This window comes from Cimex lectularius, unplaced genomic scaffold (genome assembly GCF_000648675.2).
Source record: "Cimex lectularius strain Harlan isolate CLEC.00 unplaced genomic scaffold, Clec_2.1 scaffold8, whole genome shotgun sequence".
In the NCBI taxonomy this organism is placed as follows: Eukaryota; Metazoa; Arthropoda; class Insecta; order Hemiptera; family Cimicidae; genus Cimex; species Cimex lectularius.
In genome coordinates this window covers 803,808-825,929 of record NW_019392656.1, presented here as the reverse complement: position 1 = coordinate 825,929, position 22,122 = coordinate 803,808, and the positions used below count along the sequence as shown (strand labels likewise).

At 30.9% G+C, this 22,122-nt stretch overlaps 2 protein-coding genes across 11 annotated transcripts in view; one reads left to right on the top strand and one right to left on the bottom strand.

The window, feature by feature from the left end:
- LOC106669653 (E3 ubiquitin-protein ligase TRIP12) overlaps window positions 1-13,303 on the bottom strand; it is a 34,519-nt gene extending 21,216 nt beyond the window's left edge. For 6 of the 10 annotated variants that reach the window (XM_014399270.2, XM_024224654.1, XM_024224655.1 and 3 more), the window contains exon 1: window positions 2,758-3,041. The gene's annotated coding sequence lies outside the window, so the exon portion shown is untranslated. Of the gene's footprint in view, window positions 1-2,757; window positions 3,042-12,815 lie in introns of those variants that run through there. The other 4 variants (XM_024224658.1, XM_024224653.1, XM_014399269.2 and 1 more) reach the window with 3 other exon arrangements.
- A 5,282-nt stretch (window positions 13,304-18,585) lies between these two features.
- On the top strand, window positions 18,586-22,091 carry LOC106669746 (zinc finger protein 211). The gene is made up of 9 exons (XM_014399434.2): window positions 18,586-18,833; window positions 19,418-20,075; window positions 20,135-20,396; window positions 20,455-20,522; window positions 20,611-20,728; window positions 20,784-20,981; window positions 21,267-21,370; window positions 21,427-21,525; window positions 21,583-22,091. The coding sequence occupies exons 2-9, from the start codon at window positions 19,425-19,427 to the stop codon at window positions 22,087-22,089; spliced, it is 2,007 nt and encodes a 668-aa protein (XP_014254920.1). The 5' UTR covers window positions 18,586-18,833; window positions 19,418-19,424; the 3' UTR covers window positions 22,090-22,091.
- Window positions 22,092-22,122: the final 31 nt, after the last annotated feature.

Below are 22,122 nucleotides of genomic sequence, written 5' to 3'. Positions count from 1 at the left end.
TATGTAAGGTTTTGGTTGAAATGAAAAAGTTAATGTCACGAGCAGGATGTGACTATATGTGGTTTATGTTTCAACATAAGTAACTTAACAGAAAGTAGATGCTATTTATGACAGATTTTTGAGTGTTGTTTATAAACCACATAAACAGAATAGGATGGACTTTTTTTTGCAAAATATTCACCATTCGTGATTGTATATGATTTATGGATCTGTGAAAAGTTTCAAGTAGTTTCTGCTTCAACATAAGTGAATTATCAGCAAGTTTATACTATTTATGATCGGTTTTTGAGCGCTATTTAAAAATAGTTAATAAACCACATAAACAGAATTGGACAGTCTTTTTGCAAAATATTTATCATTAGTTATTGTGAATGCTTTATGGTAGTGAAAATTTTAAATATTAAATTTCTGTTTCACCATAATTGAATTATCAGAAAGTTTCTGCTTTTATAATCAGTTTTTGAGTACTATTTAAAAATAGTTAATAAACCACATAAACAGAATTGAAAAGTCTTTTTGTAAAATATTTATCGTTAGTTATTGTGAATGATTTATGGTAAGTGAAAATTTTAAATATTAAGTTTCTGTTTCAATATAATTGAATTATCAGAAAGTTTCTGCTTTTATGATCAGTTTTTGAGTACTATTTAAAAATAGTTAATAAACCACATAAACAGAATTGAAAAGTCTTTTTGTAAAATATTTATCGTTAGTTATTGTGAATGATTTATGGTCAGTGAAAATTTTAAATATTAAGTTTCTGTTTCAATATAATTGAATTATCAGAAAATTTGTGCTTTTATGATCAGTTTTTGACTGCTTTTTAAAAAAAAGTTAAGAAACCACATAATCAGAATAAGAAGGACCTATTTGTTTATAAAGTACTCATGGTTAGTGATTGTAAATGCTTTGAGATGTGTAAAACTGTAAATATGAAGTTTCTGTTCCAACATAATTCAATTATCAGGAAGTTTATGCTATTTATGATCGATTTTTGAGTGCAGTTTAAAAAAAACACTTAATAAACCGCATGAACAGAATAGGATGGTCTTTTTTGCAAAATATGCATCATTACTGAGTGTATATACATTATGGATCTGTGAAAATTGTAAATATGAAGTTTCTATTCCAACATAAATGAATTGTTAGAAAGTTTATGCTATTTACGATCGGTTTTTGAATGCTATTTAAAATGTTAATAAACCATGAACAGAATAGGATGGTCTTTTTTTTTTAATATTCATGATTAGCTATTTTATATGCTTTATGGATCTGTGAAAATTGGAAATATGAAGTTTCTGCTCCAATATAAACGAATTATCAGAAAGTTTATGCTATTTATGATTGGTTTTGTGAGTGCGATTTCAAAAAGTTAACAAACCACATAAACAGAACAGAAGGGCCGTCTTTTTGCAAAATATTTATCATTAGTGATTATATATGCATTACGGATCTGTTTCTGTTTCAACATAAGTGAATTATAAGAAAGTTTATGCTATTTATAATCGGCTTGTGAGTGCTACTTTCCAAAAGTTAATATACAACATTTTTTTTTTTAAATATTCATTATTAGTGATTGTATAAGCTTTATGGTCTGTGAAAATTTGAAGTATGAAGTTTCTGTTTCAGCATAAGTGAATTATCAGGAAGTTTATGCTATTTATGATCGGTTTTTGAATGCTATTTAAAAAAAAAAGTTAATAAACTACAAACAGAATAGGTGGTCTTTTTTTTGCAAAATATTCAAGATTAGCGATTGTATATGCTTTATGGATCTGTGAAAAGTTTCAAGAAGTAGTTTCTGCTCCAACATAAGTGAATTATCAACAAATTTATGCTATGTATGATCAGTTTTTGAGTTATTTACAAAATTTAATAAACCATAAACAGAATAGGATGTTTTTTTTTGGAAAAATATTCATGATTAGCTATTGCATATGCTTTATGGATCTGTGAAAATTTGAAGTATGAAGTTTCTGTTTCAACATAAGTGAATTATAAGAAAGTTTATGCTGTTTATGATCGGCTTGTGAGTGCTACTTTAAAAAAGTTAATAAACCACATAAAATTTATTTTAGTGTACAATATTCATTATTAGTGATTTTATAAGCTTTAAGGACGGTGAAAATTTTAAAGTATATAGTTCCTGTTCCAACATAAGTGAAATATCAGAAAGTGTAGCCAAAGTATACACTCAAGTTATATGCTATTTATAACGCAGTTTTTGTGTATTGTTTCGAACAAAGTATTCGATTGATATCGTGTAAAAGAGCTTTCCAAGTTATATGCGAAGTGAGGAAATTCGTCCCTTTTAGAAAACGATATCCGGGGAGTTTCTTTGTTATAAAAAGAATGTATTTTTTTAACGGGAAAGTGGAAAGAGCGTGTTGTATAATCTGTAAAAATTTAACGAGTCTATATGAGTGACGAGGTTTTAAAAATAGGCGAAACGAGGCTTACACGCATCCTTTTTCGTCTCTAACGAAGAAAATAAAATAAGAAAAAAAGTAAAAAAAAAAAAAAATCCGTTCTAAGGAAAACGTGCGAGGATCATAAGGCAAAAAGGCGAAAGTTGATCGACGGAGGAATGACAGTGGGCTTTTCCAGGGCCCGTTAGGAAAGGACGAGACAAAAGGATTGAGAAAATGATTAAAAGGCCAGCCCTCGTCGCGTTTTCCAGAGACGACGACAACCTCGAAAAAACAAAGGATCGAAACACACAAACGGGGGCCCGATCCGACTGGCCGATTCTGTCACCTTATTTCCCTAACGATTCCTTCGGGATCCGTGTGAGACGGCTAGGGACGCTCGATGCCTGCCGAACGGTAACCAGCTGCAGAATACGCCGAGATGCCTGGGCCTGAGACGACGAAGAACGAGACGAAAGACAGACGAGACCATCAACTGCGAACGACAGCAGAAACGGCCATTGAGCGCAACACTGACACTGAGCAGTGAGCACTTGGAGTTGGGACGGTCTGACGTCCAGGCTGGCCAACGTAAATCTACCTCGCACCTCCTTCGAGTCGCTCCTGCTACTCTCACTTCACAATATGCTGAAATTTTATGCTGTAATTTTCCTTTAAAAACCTAGTTCAAATAAAAGAAAATCACAATAACCCTGAAACGCATAAGAAACTGGATTGAAAGTAAAGACAACCCTATACTTTATTTTTTAAAGATCAAGCTTTAACATGCAAAAAATTAATTAATTAATCTTAGCATACATTTCACACAAATTTAAACCAAGGAGTTAGTCGTAATTGGTACGTAATTCTTAAAACTTTTAATATATTTTTAGCCTTGTAATAAAGCAACAAATTCCACCTTTTGGTTCTTGACACATCCGACGAGAAATAAATAAATAATAAAAAACATCCAATGCAAAACATGCTTTAGATGTTTATTTATTTATTTTTTTAAAATTAAACAGCATAATATTGTAGTTAACATAATATGCCTGAAAATGATCTTACATACATCTCGAGATATATTTTTTGTTTTTCCTTGTATTTTCTATAAGATTAAGACTGTCCGTTTGCTTGGATTTTCATATTCATTTCAAGCGTTTTTCATAGATCTTAGGCCGCATTTCTCTGTTTATTTTGTTTTTTTGTATTTATCTAATTTTATATACTTTCTCTGTTTATTTTGTTTGTGGTTGTTTGTTGGGTCTTTCTTTGTCTATTTTTCTGTTTTTGTATTTAGTTGTTCAATCGAATTTCTGAGTTTATTGTCCGATTTAGTATATATTTCTCTACCTCAAACAGAAGGATAAAAAGAAAATGAGGGAACAATGGAATTCAATCATTGGACACAAACAATCCAAGAACCTCCTAACAAATTTCGGAAAGAAAGAAGTGATAGAATGTATCAAAGGAAGCAGGGAAAAACTGCGAATCCTCACTGGATTCTTAACAGGACACTGCAAACTAAACGGACTTATAAAGAAAATTGGTATAATCCAAGACGGCACTTGCAGTTTCTGTAGAGAAGTAAATGAGACACCAATACACCTACTAACAAACTACGGTGCGACATTTGCTCGCAGGAGGAAGTGTTTGTGTTTTGGGATGTACAGTGTGCATGTAGAAGAAATTCACCACTGAAACGGCGCCTCTAATCAAGTTCCTTGATGAATTAGAATTCACCAGTGTGCTATGGGCATAGAATTGTATCCCCCAATAGCTCTTAAAGGGTGCAGTATATTAAACCCTGACCAAACATCTACATCTACAGATATTTCTCTATATATTGTGTTTGTTGTTGTTGTTGTTTGCCAGGTCTTTGTGTATTAGTCTGTTTTTGAATTAAAATAATTAACTGTACTTAATTTTTTTTGACATTTTTGTGGCATTTTGACATCTTGCACCACCCTCAATGCAGTTTTATTTCTGGAGCTACTTTAGTGATTACTGATTTAAAAAATTTGAAATCTTATGTATACATACGTACACACATGTATTGAGATGAACCTATCAATTCTCACAGTCCATCAGCGATTCCAGTGTTTGTAATTTACAATAAATTACTGGTAACCTCGAGAATCACCCACCATGGGTGTTGGCAGTCCGGGGTCAGACATCAGTTTCATTTGTCTATCATCAGCTTGGTCATTTCAACCCCCAATGCAATCAGTTCCTAAATCCATTCACACTCTCACACACTCTTAAATACATTCTTTCTTATCATAAATTGTCAATATCAATTTCTTATCAAATCATCTTTTATATCATTTACTCAGTTAGGGTGGTGGAGTAATACATGTTTCTCTATCTAATTGGAGGTGTATGATTTATTCAGTACTCCGCCAATGGCCCTTTTCACACAACACATTCAAGCTAATAAATACCATGTGGACTTTAGTGACCGTTAGTTGATGATTGTTTGGAGATGCAGTCTGATGTGATGTAGTTTTACAAAATGTTTTTCTAAAACTATGTCTGCATCTCATATCCTCCAAATAATCACTAATAAATACTTTAAGTCTCAATATACACAAAACGAGATATCTATTTGGTACTACAGACAGTAAAACAAACCTATTTCTTCCAAAAATTGGAACGAGGGTCACAGATTCTCACTGCTGTGCTTTAGCCCAATTCACATATCAAGTGGCACTACTACATGCTCTCTATATGGAGCCATTGCATCTTTCAATTAGGTGGGTCACATTTAGCAACTTTTCTCTGCATGCTGGACACAAATCAGCTTGCCCCAAAAGTAAGTGTACGTGTGTCAACCTCGTATGTCTTATTCTTAATTGGGTGAGGCTGATCCTTCTTGTATGAGTCAGGTCCTCTGAGGACCACCTATCGACAGTGCTCTTGATAAACAAGAGCTTCTGTGCTGAACAGTCCCCTGAAACTACTTTAATTAACATTGTGTGTGGTGGTTAGTGACCATTAATCGATAATTATTCAGAAATCATGAGATGTGGTCTGGTGTGATGTAGGTTTCAGAAAAACATTTTCTTTATCGTGTCAACGTTTCGATTTTTATTGAGATCATCTTCAGGGCCTGGCACTCTCAACACGACACGCAAAAATGGCACAATTACACAGAAGACAAACACTTTAATTGAATATAAAAAATATATTTTGCATTGAATAAATTCACTTTTTTCCACATCCTACATGTATTTGTTAAATGTAAACAATGTTTGTAAATCCCAGGCCCTGAAGATGATCTCAATAAAGATCGAAACGTTGGCACGATAAAGAAAATGTTTTTTCTGAAACCTACATCACACCAGACCGCATCTCACGATTTCTGAATAATTAATTAACATTATTGAGTTTATTTGTCTTATTTTGTATGTATTTCTTTGTATATTTTATTTGTAATTGTTCACTGGGCCTGTTTCTATATTTATCTGTTTTTGTTAATGATTTGTTTGACATTGACTTATTATTTGTTTGATTTTGTATTTATTTCTCAGAATATTTTATTTGTGGTTGCTTGTATGACTTTTTTAGTTTATTTCTTCACAATTTTCATCCCACTTTTGAAACCGGGTAAAATAATCAACGGTATTTAATTTTTTGTGACATTTGACAGTTTGTGACATCCTCAATGCAGTTTTATTTCTGGAACTATTTTATTTATAAACAAGTATTTCTCTGTATATATTATTTGTGATTATATGTTGGGTCTTTGTATATTTATCAGTTTGTGTTTTTATGTTTGGTCATTTTATTGATTTTCTTTTCAGTTTATTAGTTTGATTTTGTATGTATGTATTTTGTATATTTGTTCTTCTGTTTGCAAGTGAATTCATGGCATTCTAGCCTTTGTTTTTGGTTTTAGTGGTAAGTGGTTGTATTTTGGGGAGTTGTTTTAATGTTTGTATTTGTCTATGTTTGTATATAATTTTGTTGTTGGTAGCTTTTCTTGTATTTCTTTGTAATTTTTTCTAAGTTTTACTATAGGATATGCCTATTATATATACTACTTCTGTATTTGTATGATTTTGAATGTATTAATTTTTTTGTTCTATAATTAATAATAATTATTTTCAATTCAAGCCTTACAATGAATTTAAAAAAATACATACATAATAAAAAATAAAAATGCTATTGTACAAGTAAAAACACAAAAGTAAGGTTTACTATGTACTGTAGGTTGTTGAACAATATGCTGCAGCATGGAATTTTTTTTATTAACATTATGTTTTCGACATCATGACATAAGTCCTTTTCAGTGTTAATTACATTTGTATATCTTGAAGTGGGCTTCCCAACAATATGTTTACTACGTGTGTTGTCTGTTTGCCTGTTTTTGTATGTATTTGCTGGACTGTCTTCGTTAAAAAGAAAGGAACTTATTTTTCAGTTATCAATGCAATTCATTTTAAAGACAAAAAATGCCAAAAAGTACAACTAGGCTCTTAATAAACAACGATTAATAGATCAGAATTAATTGACGATTTAAGCTTGTGTTTTATAAATTATTTATGCCAACGATTATAGTTATATATTTATTATAATTGTTCATAATAATGTCTTTCAACGTTTAATTTTTTCTTATGGTTGCACAGGATATGTTCCATGCATACTTAACTACAATTAACTCTTTATTTTATCAAAACGTGATAATAGTTTACATTACAAGTACTTATGCTTAAAAAAATACTCCGAATGGAATATAATTATGATTAATCAGAATATAATTAAAATTTTCTTTCAAATTTCAAGTAAAGATTATGTATTCAAAAAGCCGGTTTTTTGTTTTTAATATGGGTCATTTGGATAGATCAGCCCTTATTGTTTAACTTTTTAAATTATATGATAAACAAAAATTAATGAATATCTTTCCACTTTAAAAAACCAAGGAAACACTATACTTTGTAACACATTTTTTTATATAATTGTTTCTTTACTTTAAATTAAATGGCAATTTCTCACACCAAAGTAAGTTCTTTTATGTTGAATGGTACCTACGATTAATTAAATTACGATCATGAAATGAACTGAAACATTGGTGACCTACATAAATGATAAAAAAGTGATAATTGTACAAAAATATGATATGCGGGCCGGCTGAAAATTTAAAATTGTTTCCATTTCTGTAATTATTTTGATAATAATTAAATAACCAATTAACAAAAAAACTCATTTGCTTTACATTTTGACATGCTATTTTTCCTTTTATTTTAAGCGTTGAATCATTATGACTCATCTCAGATGACAACCAGTTTTCAAGTTGGATAAATTATAAGCCAAGAATTAAAAATAATAATATTAATTGGTTTTTATTTTTTCTGTTTTAAAAGTTTACAGGGGAGAAGGAAATTGTTTTACAAGCGTGCGTTACAAAAGCTATCTCACTCTGAAAAAGAACCTATAAATACTAGCTGACTAATATTCTAGAAAAAAAAGAAAAGAGAAATTGACTGTTTTTAAATTGATCTTTAATAATTAAAGATCAAAACGTTTTATTTTTGTTGACTTGAGTTTGTTTAAAAACTTGTTCATTTGACTATTCAAGTGATATTGCATCAAATGAGAAAATTATAATTATCTTGTAAAACAAGGTGAAATCAACAATTTTTTCTCTTCTGTTAATCTAAAACGGACTCGAATAATATTCAGATGAAAAAATTGTTCCTAGTTTTATTTTGAATATTTTTAATTTAGTGACCAGTATTGCATGATTTAAGACTGCTGAGCATTTTATTAAGAAGTGGATTAAATTAAAGAATATTGTTATAATTGCGAATTAAAAGTATTTGTTATAAGATCAAAGGAGCTGGAAAATTTGTTCTACTTTGAAAAGTTCCATTCTACGCAAAAGATTTTCCTTGCATACTCCTTCTATAAGTCGTGGTCGTTACATGACAACTGCCTTGTAATCTCAACGGTGAATCGTCGTTTTATCATATCTTGTAAATCAAACAAATATCACACATTCACTCTTTTCTTACACACGGAGAACATTCGTGTGACACAATTAACACATAGGCAAATTTAAAGTTTACCTTATTCTATGACAACACAAACATACAAAATAAAAAAAAATAGTATAAAAATTATTTGTTTTTTAGGTCAATTTGACTGTAAGGCTATAGGTATTAAAAGATCAAGTTTCATTGTGCCTCAATGAGACATTTTTAGCCAAGGGGATAAAAAATAACACCTTTCCCTTTAATGGTCAATTTAATGTTATTTTCAGGTTTGTTATTTTTAAATTATTATTAGTAGTTTGTTTCACAAAATTATCCATTGAACCTATGAACGATTTGAATTTGAATATTTGAAATATGTGCAAATAACTAATTTTAAAACTTAAGACGAGAAAGACTTAAGTTGAAACATTTCAGAAAGATAAATTTATACTAAGAGATCAAATCAACTTCAGTTAATTCAAATTTGTTCAACAATTCAAAAACAAACATGCACACACTGACAAGCGCAAGAATTATTATATTTTCTTTTTCATATTTCTTTAATGATAGACAGATGATGATTGTTACTTTGGAGGAATAATTATTCAACCATATCTTTTATTAATTCTACAAGCTACTAATGTGTTTTAGGCATTTTTAACTATGGGTGAAAATGTACAAATTACTAAAATATATTGATCTTCACTTATTCAAATCTAATGACATTGATTTTTTTAATATATTTTACATAATTTAATGACAACAAAAGTTCAAATTTCTTAATTACTCAGTAAGATATGAGGCATAGAGGCATATATAACTTTTGTAGCCTAAAATTATTGTTAATGATTTTTAAGTTTGAACAATTTTAAGATATTTTATATAATTCTTTGGAGTATTATAGAGAACAGTCAAGAGTGACGTGGAGAAAAAAAACCAAAACAATCCACTTGGGGGGAAAAACACATGTAGAAGTACCTCAGAAGAGTCAATAAAATCTTAAAACGTCAGGATATGAAGGGAATTGTTTTGGTTTTCTTCTCCACTTCACTCCGGACTGATCCCAATTAAACTCCAAAGAATTATAAACCCACGGCCATCCTCAACAAACTTACATTTTATTATCTGAAAATGTTTTTGCTAACTATTTTAAGATTTTTTTCCTTCAATAATAATAAATTACAGCAGTAGAGATTATAGTCTAGATAATTTTAATGGTGGAAATAATAAATGGTGGAGTGAGTGTGTTGTTCAATCTTTTTAAAAAGGTAGTTCCTACTCACAGTAAGTGCAAAAAAAAAATCGTTATTCGACTGGATGGCTACAGATAAGACAACAAAAATGAACAGTGTTTATAACTTTTTTCAATCATTATAGTAGAAATTTAATTGTGGTCTAGAGGATTCATAGATTTCATTCCCCAGAATTTATTAATAGATGTTCTATGGCAATGAGTGACAGCACTAAAAACAATTAAAAAAAGAAAAATTGTGTTAAACTTAATGATCATTGATGTCCAAAGGTCAAAGTTCTTGGTTGTTCAGTATACATTTTCAATCTAAAGCTCAAAAACAACTAATACAGCTCAAAATCCCCATTTTGATCAATTTTAAGCTCATTTCCTTTGTTAAAAATGAATAGTAACTATTTTGGTCTAAAGGTATTCCACATGGTTCATTGACCCCTGAATATGAAACTATGATATTGATCCGTACAAATAATGTTTACAAAATTTAGTTTCGTTAATTAAATGGTATGACTAATGATGTGAAAAACTGCAGTTTTCAGTTGATATGTAAAACAAAATCAAAAGTTATATTACATTACAGATTTTAAGCTTGTTCCTCAAATGCCCCATGAAAATTTGATTTCGGTCATGATAAATTTAATTATTTTTTTATTTTGTAAATTATACTGGATGACTAAGCCATAGAAACTAAAAAAATATCCTTGCTGTGGGTCTAAAAATAACTAAAAATAAAATTTGCCAAAATAACTTTTATGGAATAACAACACCAAACATTAGCTGTTTTAATCTTGTTTCCTCGGCTAAAAATTAATAAATAGGTATATGTGGTGTTTAGTGGCATTAATTAATGATTATTTAGAGATCGTGAGATGAGGTCTGGTGTATCATAGGTTTAGAAAAATATTTTCTTTATCGTCCCAACATTTCAATCTTTTTTTTAGATCATCTTCAGGGCCTGGGATTAATAAACATTGTTTAAATTGTACAAACACATGTAGGATGTGAAAAAATGAATTTATACAACGAATTTTTTTTATACAGAAATTTTAGACTCAATCAAAGTAGAGAAAGTGTACAAATGAGTATGCTTTGATTGAGTCTAAAATTTCTTTGTATAAATTGTTCATTGTATAAATTCATTTTTTCACATCCTACATGTAACTGTCTAATTTAAACAATGTTTATAAATCCCAGGCCCTGAGGATAATCTCAATAAAGATCAAAACATTGGCACGATAAAGAAAATGTTTTTCTAAACCTACGTCACACCCGAACGCATCTCACGATCGCCAAATAATCATTAATAAATAGATAAATTACTATAGTATAGAATTGATTGTGGTTCAAATGAAGATAGAAAAAGCAAATTTTTTAGCTTATCATTCAGTCATTTTAACCCATGACACCAAAAAAAACATACTTTTACAGCCTAAAAATCGATACATGTTGCTTGTTTTGACAATTTTGATTTCCCTAGTGAAATATTTTAAACCCTGACACAAAGTAACTATTATTGTCCAAAATTATGTCTATTGATAAGTTTCAGGCTTACTTCAATCTGGAAATTTATAAATTATTTAGACCTAGATTGGATTATGTCCTACAGGAATTCATGGAGTTCCTCTGATAAGAATTAAATTTCTTAGATCAAAGTAGAGAAATTTCCTGCCATGAGGCAAATATAACAATCACAGCCAAAAGACAACTTACTGATGAAGTTTGTGCTTGTTTCTTTGCAGAAAATTCATGAATCGTCGATTATTGTAGCAGAAAGCAGTTGATGAAGTTCATTCCTAACTGAGATTGAATATATTTCTTAATTCACAATAGACATTTTTGCCATAAGGTAACAAAAACATTCAATAAGATCAATATGTTGGTAAGTATTGAGAGTTTTGATAAAAAATTAAGAGATTTGATCTTAACATTAATTCATTAATTTTACCTATGAGGCTAAAAAATAACTTTTATCGGTTAAAAATTTATAAATTGCTATAGTATAGAACTGAATTTGGGTCCAATTGAAATTAAAATAGTCAATTTTGTTGTTTATCATTGCAACATTTTCATGCAAGATATCAAAAACAACTTTTACAGCCGTATATTGTTAAGTTTTAAGCATGGCTTTTTCAATTTTGAGTTCCCAAGTGACACGTTTTAAACCCTGATGGGGAGAAAAACTATTATTACCCAATGTTATGTGAATTTATAAGTTTCAGGCTTGCTTCAATGGCTGAAAATTTATACATTATTATGACATACATTGGATTATATCCTATAGGAATTCATGTAGTTCACCTGATAGAAATTAAATTTTTTAGTTCAAAGTAGAGAAATTTCCTGCCATGAGGCAAAAATTACTACCACGGCCAAAAGATCATCTAGCTTGAATGATGAATATTGTGCTTTTTTTGTTTGATAGAAAATTTATGAATTACAAGGGTAGATTATTTTAGCAGAAAACAGTTGATCAAAGTTCTTTCTCTAAGATTGAAACATTAAATATCTTAGTTCATAATGGAGACATTTTCTGCCATGAGGCAAGAAAAAAAAATCAATTAGATCAAATTGTTGATGAGTATTAAGCTTGTTTCATTAGCTAAAAACTTATAGGTTTGATTTTAATATTAATTCAATACATACAAGGCCAAAAAATAACTTTTAGAAAAATTCCTTTGTCGATAAGTTTTAAGCTTTTGTCTTTGTGTGAAAGTTTATAAATTGTTACATATTACAGAAAGATTTTATTTCAGGCCTGATTAAAGTTTGAAATATTAATTTGTTTTAATTCATCAATTATTACTTTTTAGTCGTGAGTTAAACAAAATTTTTACTACCTAAAGATCCGTTTGTTGAGTTTGTCTTGCTTCCTTTTTAAATTCCTGTTATGATGCAAATTTAAATAAAACAAGTAAATAGATAAAGTATTTAAAAGGCTTAATGTTAAGAACTGAAAAAAAGGTTTGGAAATAGTTGCAGGATGCACGAATATCATGCTGAAAGGTCTATAAATACAATGGAATAAAGGCTTGAAAACAAGGACAATGGTTTAAAACAAAAAAAAAGGGAAAATATTAAATAAAGAGCTACGTTATCTTTACCTTATTAAGATCAATGAGATACGGTTGAGAAAGGTTAAAGTTAAGTGCTTAACAGAGTAAGAAGTTGTTTGAGCCTTACCTGAGATTTTCTTATATGCAACTCTGGGAATGTCGTAAACTTCACTATACAACCCAACAACTCGCCATTGTTCCTATTCTATAGTCTTCTTTTTTTGTACGAGTGTATGTGTGTGTGTTTGTTTTAATCTCTTCCTCACCTTGGTTTTTAATTAGCTTATAGAGGAGCCAAGCTCATTTTTTTTTTCAAAACCGAGGGGAAAAAAAGAGATAACTGGTCGAAAAGTACGCAAAGGGCTAAACGGTTGAGTCGGATCGCTCGGACGAGAAGTCAGACTCGGACTTGTGATACTGGTCAAAGCGAGACTTGACGAATCGACCTGAGCGAAGAGCAGTGTTCGTAACTATCTACCTAATGTCCTAATCACACATTTCGAGAACAACAGAACCGAAATGAAATTCAAGGCAGACGCCACTGGCGACGGTTGGCCAAAGCTGGGCCAGCTACCTGTCCGACGAAGGGCGGTCACCGGTCAGGTGTTGTCAGGCAAGGCGATGGAATCCTGCCTGACAACAGCCTCTTCCGGACTTGGTGCTCGACTCGTAAACAACTTGAGAAACGATCAGTCGATTTTTTTTTTCTACCGAAGTTGAGCTTGGTATTGTTCAGTTCGTGTGGCGGTGGAGCTGACCACAGCCACAAAAATCAAAATGACCTGTTTTGTTTTGAAATATAAACTAACTGCTGGGAGCTTTTAATTTTTTTCTCACTATTTACAAGAAAGCTAAACTTGAAACAGCAATATGTTTCTAACAATTTATGGTCAAATTATTTACCCAACTATTCTTATTTTATTTATTTTTTAACGAATGACAGTATGATTGAAATAGCTTGTTCATATACATATACATATATAATATGATTCTAAACATATTATGTAATTAAACTTAATTGATTGACTAATTATTTTTCGAAAATAACAAGCATTAGAATATAAAGAACACAGGAATAAAAACAAAAACGCATCTGCAATAAAGAATTTTTGCATCTAGCATAAAGCATCTACTTTGGGGACAAATACGGCTTTGCCCCAAAAGGATTACGTGTCAACCTTGCATGCCCTACTCTTAATCGAGTGAGAATGATCATTTTTCTAGGATGATATATTTTTTTGTCAAGTTTGTATTTTTCTCTTCCGACGGCGAGTTTGGTATTGTACAGTTCATGTGGTGGTGGAGCTGACCACAGCCACAAAATCGAAATGGCCTGTTTTGTTTTGAAATATAAACTGACTGCTGGGAGCTTTTGATTTTTTTTCACTATTTACAAGAAATCTAAACTTGAAATAAACAGCACTATGTTTCTAACAATTTATGGTCAAATTTTATGTTCAACTATTCTTATTTATTTATTTTTTAACAAATGACAGTATGGCTGAAATAGCTCGTTCATTGGCATATACATCATAATATGATTCTAAACTATTAAGTAATTAAACTTAATTGGTTGATTAATTATTTTTCTAAAATAACAAGCATTAGAATAAGAACACAGGATAAAAACAAAAACGCATGTGCAATAAAACATGCAATGAAGCATTTTTGCATCTAGCACAAAGCATTTATATCAAGGACACATATGACTTTGGTTCAAAAGTGTTCATATGTCAACCTCTTATGAAGTTGTTTGACGGTTGATGATTGAAGTTCTATCTATAGCCATACATAAATTAAATTAACTGAAATGATAAAGGTGGGGTGAGATAGTTAAATTGTTCAACTAATTTAAAAAATAGTTCTCCTCAACCCTCTGGTAGAATGGTTTAAAAGAAGAAAGTAAAGTTCGTTAGTTACTGCCGAGCTTTTGACTTATTTTAATGTCATCATCAGGGTAAAACAATCTTAAATATGTCTACCCATTGACATATTTAAGTTTTTTATAAGTGATCTCAATTTTTCTAGAAGACCAACTCAGTCCCAACATTGCCAGTGGCTGTGGATAGTTCTTACAGTTTGTTGGTTTCAACAATCCAGATTTCAAGTATTAAAACACTCATCATCAGGTTGAAGGTGTTACAAACACCTCTCTTGTCATGAATTTTAAGAATAGACTATTAGACATCCTGACTCTAGTGACAGACTCTTACAATTCAAGTTGAGGGATGTGTTTATAACTCCTTCACTCTAATGATGAGCGTTTAATGCTCGAAATTCGGATCATAGAAAACAACAAAATGTGAGAAAGAACTATCTTTTCAAAGTAATTAAATTAATATATTAATCCATATAGTTTAGCAGTCATAATTGGCCCTATTAATTATACTTTTTATCTAAGGTCTTGGTTGAGATGATGGGATTCGAACCCACTACCTTTGGCTAATTAAATTAACGTGATTCAAAATAATTTATAAGCATTTTTATTTTTGTTTTTGTGAATGACTCACAAATTTAGAATCTGTAGCATAGATAACTATTGGTACTAAAATCAAGCCAAATAATAATTATGAATTTAATAATACATCAATTTAAATCTTCCTCCTAGGAAAGAAACCTAACGTTCATTCTCAAATGGGTTTTGTTAAATTTTCTTGGCCTGATAACTGTTCATAACACGTTGATGAAAAAGCAAATTTGATTGAGGCCTATGTTTTAATGAAGTTTATTTAGAAATCATGAGATGCGGTCTGATGTGATGTAGGTTTCAGAAAATCATTTTCTTTATCGTGCCAACGTTTCGATCTTTATTGAGATCATCTTCAGGGCCTGGGATTTACAAACATTGTTTACATATTACAATTACATTTTGGATGTGGAAAAGTGAATTTATACAATTTACAATTACTTTTCTACATCCAAAATGTAATTGTAATATGTAAACAATGTTTGTAAATCCCAGGCCCTGAAGATGATCTCAATAAAGATCGAAACGTTGGCACGATAAAGAAAATGTTTTTCTGAAACCTACATCACACCAGACTGCATCTCACGATTTCTAAATAAATATCGATTAACGGTCACTAATCACCACACGTTTTAATGAAGTTTGGTCATTTCAGATCATTTGGATTCATGATTCACATCACCATATGATTTGATCTCATATAGAATTTATTATTGATTAGATTTAACAAATAGATCATTTTGGATCTTGGCATCATCTTTGATAGTCATTTTATTTTTAAGCTACTTTTTTAAGAAATCAAAAATCACTCGTATAAAATGCTTGGCTTCATTATCCGAAGTATCTATAGTTCCAAAAATTCTTCTTGCTGGGTCCATTCAAAATAAATTCAGAAAATTAAGAAATGTACTCAGAAATCAGAAAATATTTTTTATTGAATATAAAGGGACAAATTTTTCACTACACTCCCCAGTGCAATGCATGATAGACTGTAACAACATAAGCAACAGTTCACTAATTTCGTGGTCCGCTTGACCACTTATTGAATTAATATATTACAATTAATTAAGGTTTTTAGTTGAGATAAAAAAGTCATTGGCACGAGCGGGATTCGAACCCATGATCTTCGGCTTGATATGCCGCTGCTCTACCATTTGAGCTATCGTTGAAAAATGGCAAAAAGGAGGGAAAATTCAAAAGGTGCGGTTGAGATGGGAAGTTGGTGTCCGAGCAGCTGCGTATCAAGCCGAAGATCGTGGGTTCGAATCCCGCTCGTGCCATTGAGTTTTTTATCTCAACTAAAAACCTTAATTAATAAGCAACAGTGTTGATTTATTTAATACTTCTGTTTTCTCATTAAAATGACAATTACTTAAAGCATAACAATTTTATTTATTCATTTATTTATTTATTTATATACCTAGTCACAAGTTCTATAAGAGTAATTATTCAGATATCGGCCAGACCGCATCTCACAATATCTGAATAATTATTGATTAACGGTTACTAATCTCTACACAGTTCTATAAGAGGCTAAACTATCCATAATGTAATAATGAATAATTGAAATATAAATAACATACACATAAAGATAATTAAAAGTATGCAAATATTAAAAAACAACCCAAATAAACAATTGTAAGTAATTTGTCAGAATACACATATGTATAAGAATGTAAAAGAAGTGAGAAAGAAATAACACTATATAATAATAAGAATAATAATGTAATGTCACGCAGGTACCCCTTATGCAGAGAAAGGTTGCTTGATGTGGCACGCATAATAGAGGCCTGACATGCCTTGGCTCCATACAGAGAGTGTGTAGGTATGCTACCGGATTTAAGAGTTCTCAGACATGGTAGTGAGTATCAGAGTCCCCTGTTCTGCTTTTTAGGGGAATTGTGGTTTTTTTAAATTGCATATAGCCCTCAAAATATGTGCTTTGTGTTTCTGTGTTTTGTGAGAGTATTTATTAGAGTGAATGGAGAGGGGCTGATGGGGAAATAGCCCCTCGAACTGTGTACGTGACATGGCAGAATATTTATGAAAGTACCCCATCGATTAGTTTGTTATTGTAAGCAGGACGATGGAGGAATAATGAGTACTCCATCTACCAAATAGGATGAATGCAATGTATGTGTGAATGAGTATTGAATGTGTGCTGTAATATTTCGTATGCGCTCGGGGCTGAAATGACCAAGCAAAAAAAAAAAAATGTAATAATAAGAATACATAACAACAGAAATAAATAAACAAATCAAACGCAATTTTCATAATCCATATTATTCAAAAAATATTTAAATTAACTTAAGGAAAGGTCATAATTTAATGAAGTTTATCACACGTTTCCATGAGTCTAGGTATCAGACAATTTTAAATAATCTGTATTGTAATTACATTTTGTAAATATTATTTTTTGCCTGGTATTACATTGTGGACATTAAAATTTAGTGAATAATTAATTAGTAGACAGTCAATCATATTATTTAAGAGCTTGTAAGTAAATACCAGGTCACTGGTTTGTCGTCTTGGTGTTTAGTGGTTGCACTTCTGTGGATTCTGTAATTTGACAAGGTATGTCCAAGAATGTACTAGTAATTCTAAAGCACATAGTGTGAATAAATCGTTGCTGTATTTTTTCTATTGAATTACTTAACATTTTCTGATGTTGTGACCGAACAACTGAACACTATTCGAAATGGTAAGAACTATAACATTAAACAAATATGTTTTGTTCTATGTAGGTGGGTGTAATACTTTATTACATCACTTATATGTATTATTAGTTTGTATAATTCCTAGTCATTATATGTATAAAGGGTGTTTCATTAAATCTTTGTGCTGTTTTATTTATAAGAATCTCCATAGCTGCGCATTATTTAAATAAATTCACTATCAGTGCGGACCCCTTCTCCTCAACCCTTCAAATCTTTAATAAAAAATATTGAACAAACTTCAAAATGTATTTGAGGGTTTATTTATTACTTTTGTTGTGCTATTTATTAATCAATTTATAATATTGATTTTTTGTTAAAAGTGTTGGCACTTCTTTGCTGTTATTTTTATTTTTATATCCTTTTTTAATAGTTTATATTGTAATGATTGTTTTGTTGTCTTGCTTGACTGTCCTACGCTTGGGTACCTGGCCTGTTTGGACTGTAAATAAATAAAATAAAATAAAAATAAGAAGTTTATTGTCTTTTTCATCTATATCTTTTTGGTGTATATTCATTCTTTGTTAATATTGTGTTATTTATAATCGTTGTATTGAATATATATTTTACTCCTTTACTTTTGTATTCTGTTTTTAAGAAATGGGTTTTGACCCTTAAATGAATTTTAAAAAATTTCTTGACGTCAAAATTGATCTGAGTGGTTGGAAGGTTGGGCCTGCCTGGCGAATTACATGTAAACAATGCTGATAGGAAAGGAAGGTTGGGTCTTATGTTACTGACCCTACTACAAATAGTTATTTTGGTTTAAATAAGGTCGTACGCCGATAAATATTTATTTCATCGGGTCTGGTTTAAAATTAATCAATAATTTATTGTCATTTTACCCGATCCGAACGTTACAAAATAAAATCCACATCCAATTTGGCTCGAATGGACTCGAATTGGTCAATTAATGAAGACATAAGTTTAGATCTTTATTGAAGGCCAGACAGTTTTTTTTCAGGTAAATTCTTATTAATAAGAGTTAGATAATACTAGTTTAAATGTGTTTTTTTTGTTGTTGCATTTGTTGGTTTTTATTTATTGAGGTTGTTCCAATAATTTATTTTTAGATTTTTCCATCACTCCATATCCTGATATTTGACACTTTTTAAAGGAAAATCTTTTATTTGGTCAATTTTCTTTCACGATAGAAAAACTACCAAAATCAAAATATTCAAAATTGAATAATTTATTTAGATAAGTATTGACTTGTTAGGGTATTAATCTTAACTAATCAACACCCCTAGTTTAAAAAAATAAAAAATATACAACAAAGGTTTTACATAATTCTAAATGTACACTTATATACAAAATCTATGTTTTTATGTTGGTAAATCCTTTGTTTCTTGATATTTGATTAACTGACTTATTTCCAAACAGGAATTCTTGTTTCTTTTTAATCGATTTTTTAATTTTTTCATTTAGTTTAAATATCAAATAAATAATATATAGTTTATTATATAATATTATATTTTATTTTGTATTTTTATATTACATTTTATTGCAAATAAAATTGATAGCATAATTTTCATATTTTAATTTTAGGTTAGCCATGACCCTACCAATGGTGACCTGCCCATTATGCTGCCGTCCTGGCTTCAACACATCTGATTCCCTTTGTTCAGCTCTTTTAGATGTCGCTTCTAGGATGTTATGCTGCCCTATATGCAGTCAAGTGATTTCTGGCTTAGATAAATTCACCATACACCTTTTTAGCCATTCTGCAGTCCGCCAGGTGCAGAAAGCTGACAACAGCGCCGATTTGGAAACAGCGGCTGATAGAAATTTAGTCGAATTGGTGAAGGACGATTCGGAACAGACGTCTTCTTCAATATTCTGCATACGATCTGAGAACAGTCAGTTGGTGTCTCTTAAAGCAAACGATGCCCTCAACTTCAAAAATGTTACGATCAACGCTAGGAATTTTATAACGAACACAAACATCTCTGAGTCGACGTTAGCGTCCAAGGAGACCAGTAAAAGAAAGTTCTCTGAGTTGTTTGACCATGATGAAACAGATAAAAGTCCAGATCAAATGTTCTATCGTTCTGGCGGAGAATCGATAAATTCATGGCCTTCCACACCGAGTGTTGCTTCAGTCCCTGACAATGTTGTAAGCAATAGTAACGAAAGAGAATTTGAATCTTGCAAGGAATTATTAACAAAAGGAGATTTTTCAACCGGTGGAGATTACGCTTTGGAGGTAAATATACCCATAATTACTTTTTAAATATTGAAATATTCTACATTTTTGGAATTTAGACAGGATTAGAAGAAACAGGAGTAAACAATGAACGCCCAAAAGATGAATTACAAAGTGAAAACAATACATTCACCTGCGATACATGTACTTACACATTCCCGAACAAAACGATTCTCGCTATGCACAAACAGCTTGTACACAAAAAAGAAGAAAACGATGGGAGCAAGAGAAAGATGTTGGTTTGCCCTCACTGTCCAAGAACATTTAGCCTACGAAGTAGTCTCATGATTCACAACAGAGTAGCGCATGCAGGTGGTTTTAGTAAGTATTTTAGTAAAGTGTGAATCTAACTTAATTTTAATATTTAAAAATATCATAGGTGGTGTTGAAAATGGGCAGAAAAAACCTGAACATTCATGTAACATATGTGGAAAATTTTTCAAGAAGGTGAGCAATAAAACCCAAAAATGATATAGACATTAGAGATTCTTCAAGATATTTTCTTTTCAATTATGATTTTCATTTTAATTTAAAGCAAGTACATCTATTGCAACATTTAAAAGTCCATGATGAGAAACAATGGCAGTGTTCAATCTGTTCAAAGAAATTCACGACAAAGTATTTCTTAAAAAAACACAGGAGGCTACACACAGGTAATATGTGAAGTCTTCAAATCCCAAATTCGTTGCTGACTTGCCCTAATTCCAGGTGAAATGCCGTACACTTGCCAGATCTGCAACAAGTCGTTTACATTCCAGCAGTCGTACCACAAACACCTGCTGTATCATACGAACGACAAGCCTTATTGCTGTTCCAAGTGCGGAAGGCTTTTCAAAGAGTTGTCTACGCTCCATAACCACGAAAGGATACATAGCGGAGAGAAGCCGTTTACATGCGAAACATGCGGTACTCCCTTCTTAAAGAAAAATTGCTGTCGCTTGGAGCATTTTGTCTATAATTATTTTCCTTTTTGCTAGGTTTTAAGCTAACAAGATTTTTTTTGAAGTTTCTTCTATGCATTAACACAATTGAAGAAGTAACTTAACGTTTGTGTTTAATTTGAGTGAGTAACCATTGCATATTCTTGTGTTTTTTAAAAAAATAAATAACACCATAAAATATATTTGTTGTAATTACATGGACACCTGTTTAGACTTATTAAAATCATAATTACACTTTTCTAAATTTCAGGTAAAGCTTTTAGGCAAAGAGTGTCATATTTAGTACACAGAAGAATTCATACTGGTGTAATGCCGTACAAATGTACAGCATGTAATAAATGTTTTAGATATAAGGTAATAAATTTAATTAATCGACATATCAACTGAATTTAAATTGAATAAATTTACAGATAAGCCAAAGGACTCATAAATGTATGGCAGAACCTCCAGGCGTCGTTGTGAGGTCTGAAGGCTATCTAGTTCATAGGCTGCAAGCGGCTTTAAACAAGGTTGTTACTTGGATAATCAATTAACATTAGACATATTTTAAAACATGTATATTTCAGGAGCAAGAAGGCGAAAACGGAGGTTACAGTATTAACGTTGTCGTATCTACTTCTGATCTCCAGGAGAGTCCAAAAATTGACAGCACATCTGATTTTGTTGTGAACGAGGCCAATTCGCACATAGAAAATGAGGAAATCGCCTTTTTAAACAATAATACGACCACATATATAGAAAAATCAAAGGAAAAAATAAGTAAAACAGCTCATTTTATAAATACTAAAGATGAGATGTCTTTAAACGACAATAGCCCAGTTGTAGTTTTGGAGAATGAAACGGAAAGATTGCCAAAGCCAGCAGATTCGACAATTCAGCACAAAATAGCACAAGAAAAGATTTTAAGCGTTCCATCTGAACGGGATTCAGGTTTAGATCCATTTGAAAGCATAGATGGTGATCTGATTAAAATTCTAAGCCCTGGCGTAAGTGAGATTCAAAACGAAAACACTTTTTTTGATTCTTTTAGTGATGATGCTTTAAAAGAACTTTTATTCGGCTCAGTTAAATAATTTAAAAAAAACAACGTGATTTTTATTTGCTCT

Bases quoted from the DNA above. Each gene is read 5' to 3' on its own strand.
- LOC106669746 (XM_014399434.2), top strand. From the start codon at position 19,425: ATGACCCTACCAATGGTGACCTGCCCATTATGCTGCCGTCCTGGCTTC. The intron at 20,729-20,783 runs GTAATATGTGAA...CCCTAATTCCAG, and splicing joins ACACAGGAGGCTACACACAG to GTGAAATGCCGTACACTTGC. The intron at 21,371-21,426 runs GTAATAAATTTA...ATAAATTTACAG, and splicing joins ATAAATGTTTTAGATATAAG to ATAAGCCAAAGGACTCATAA.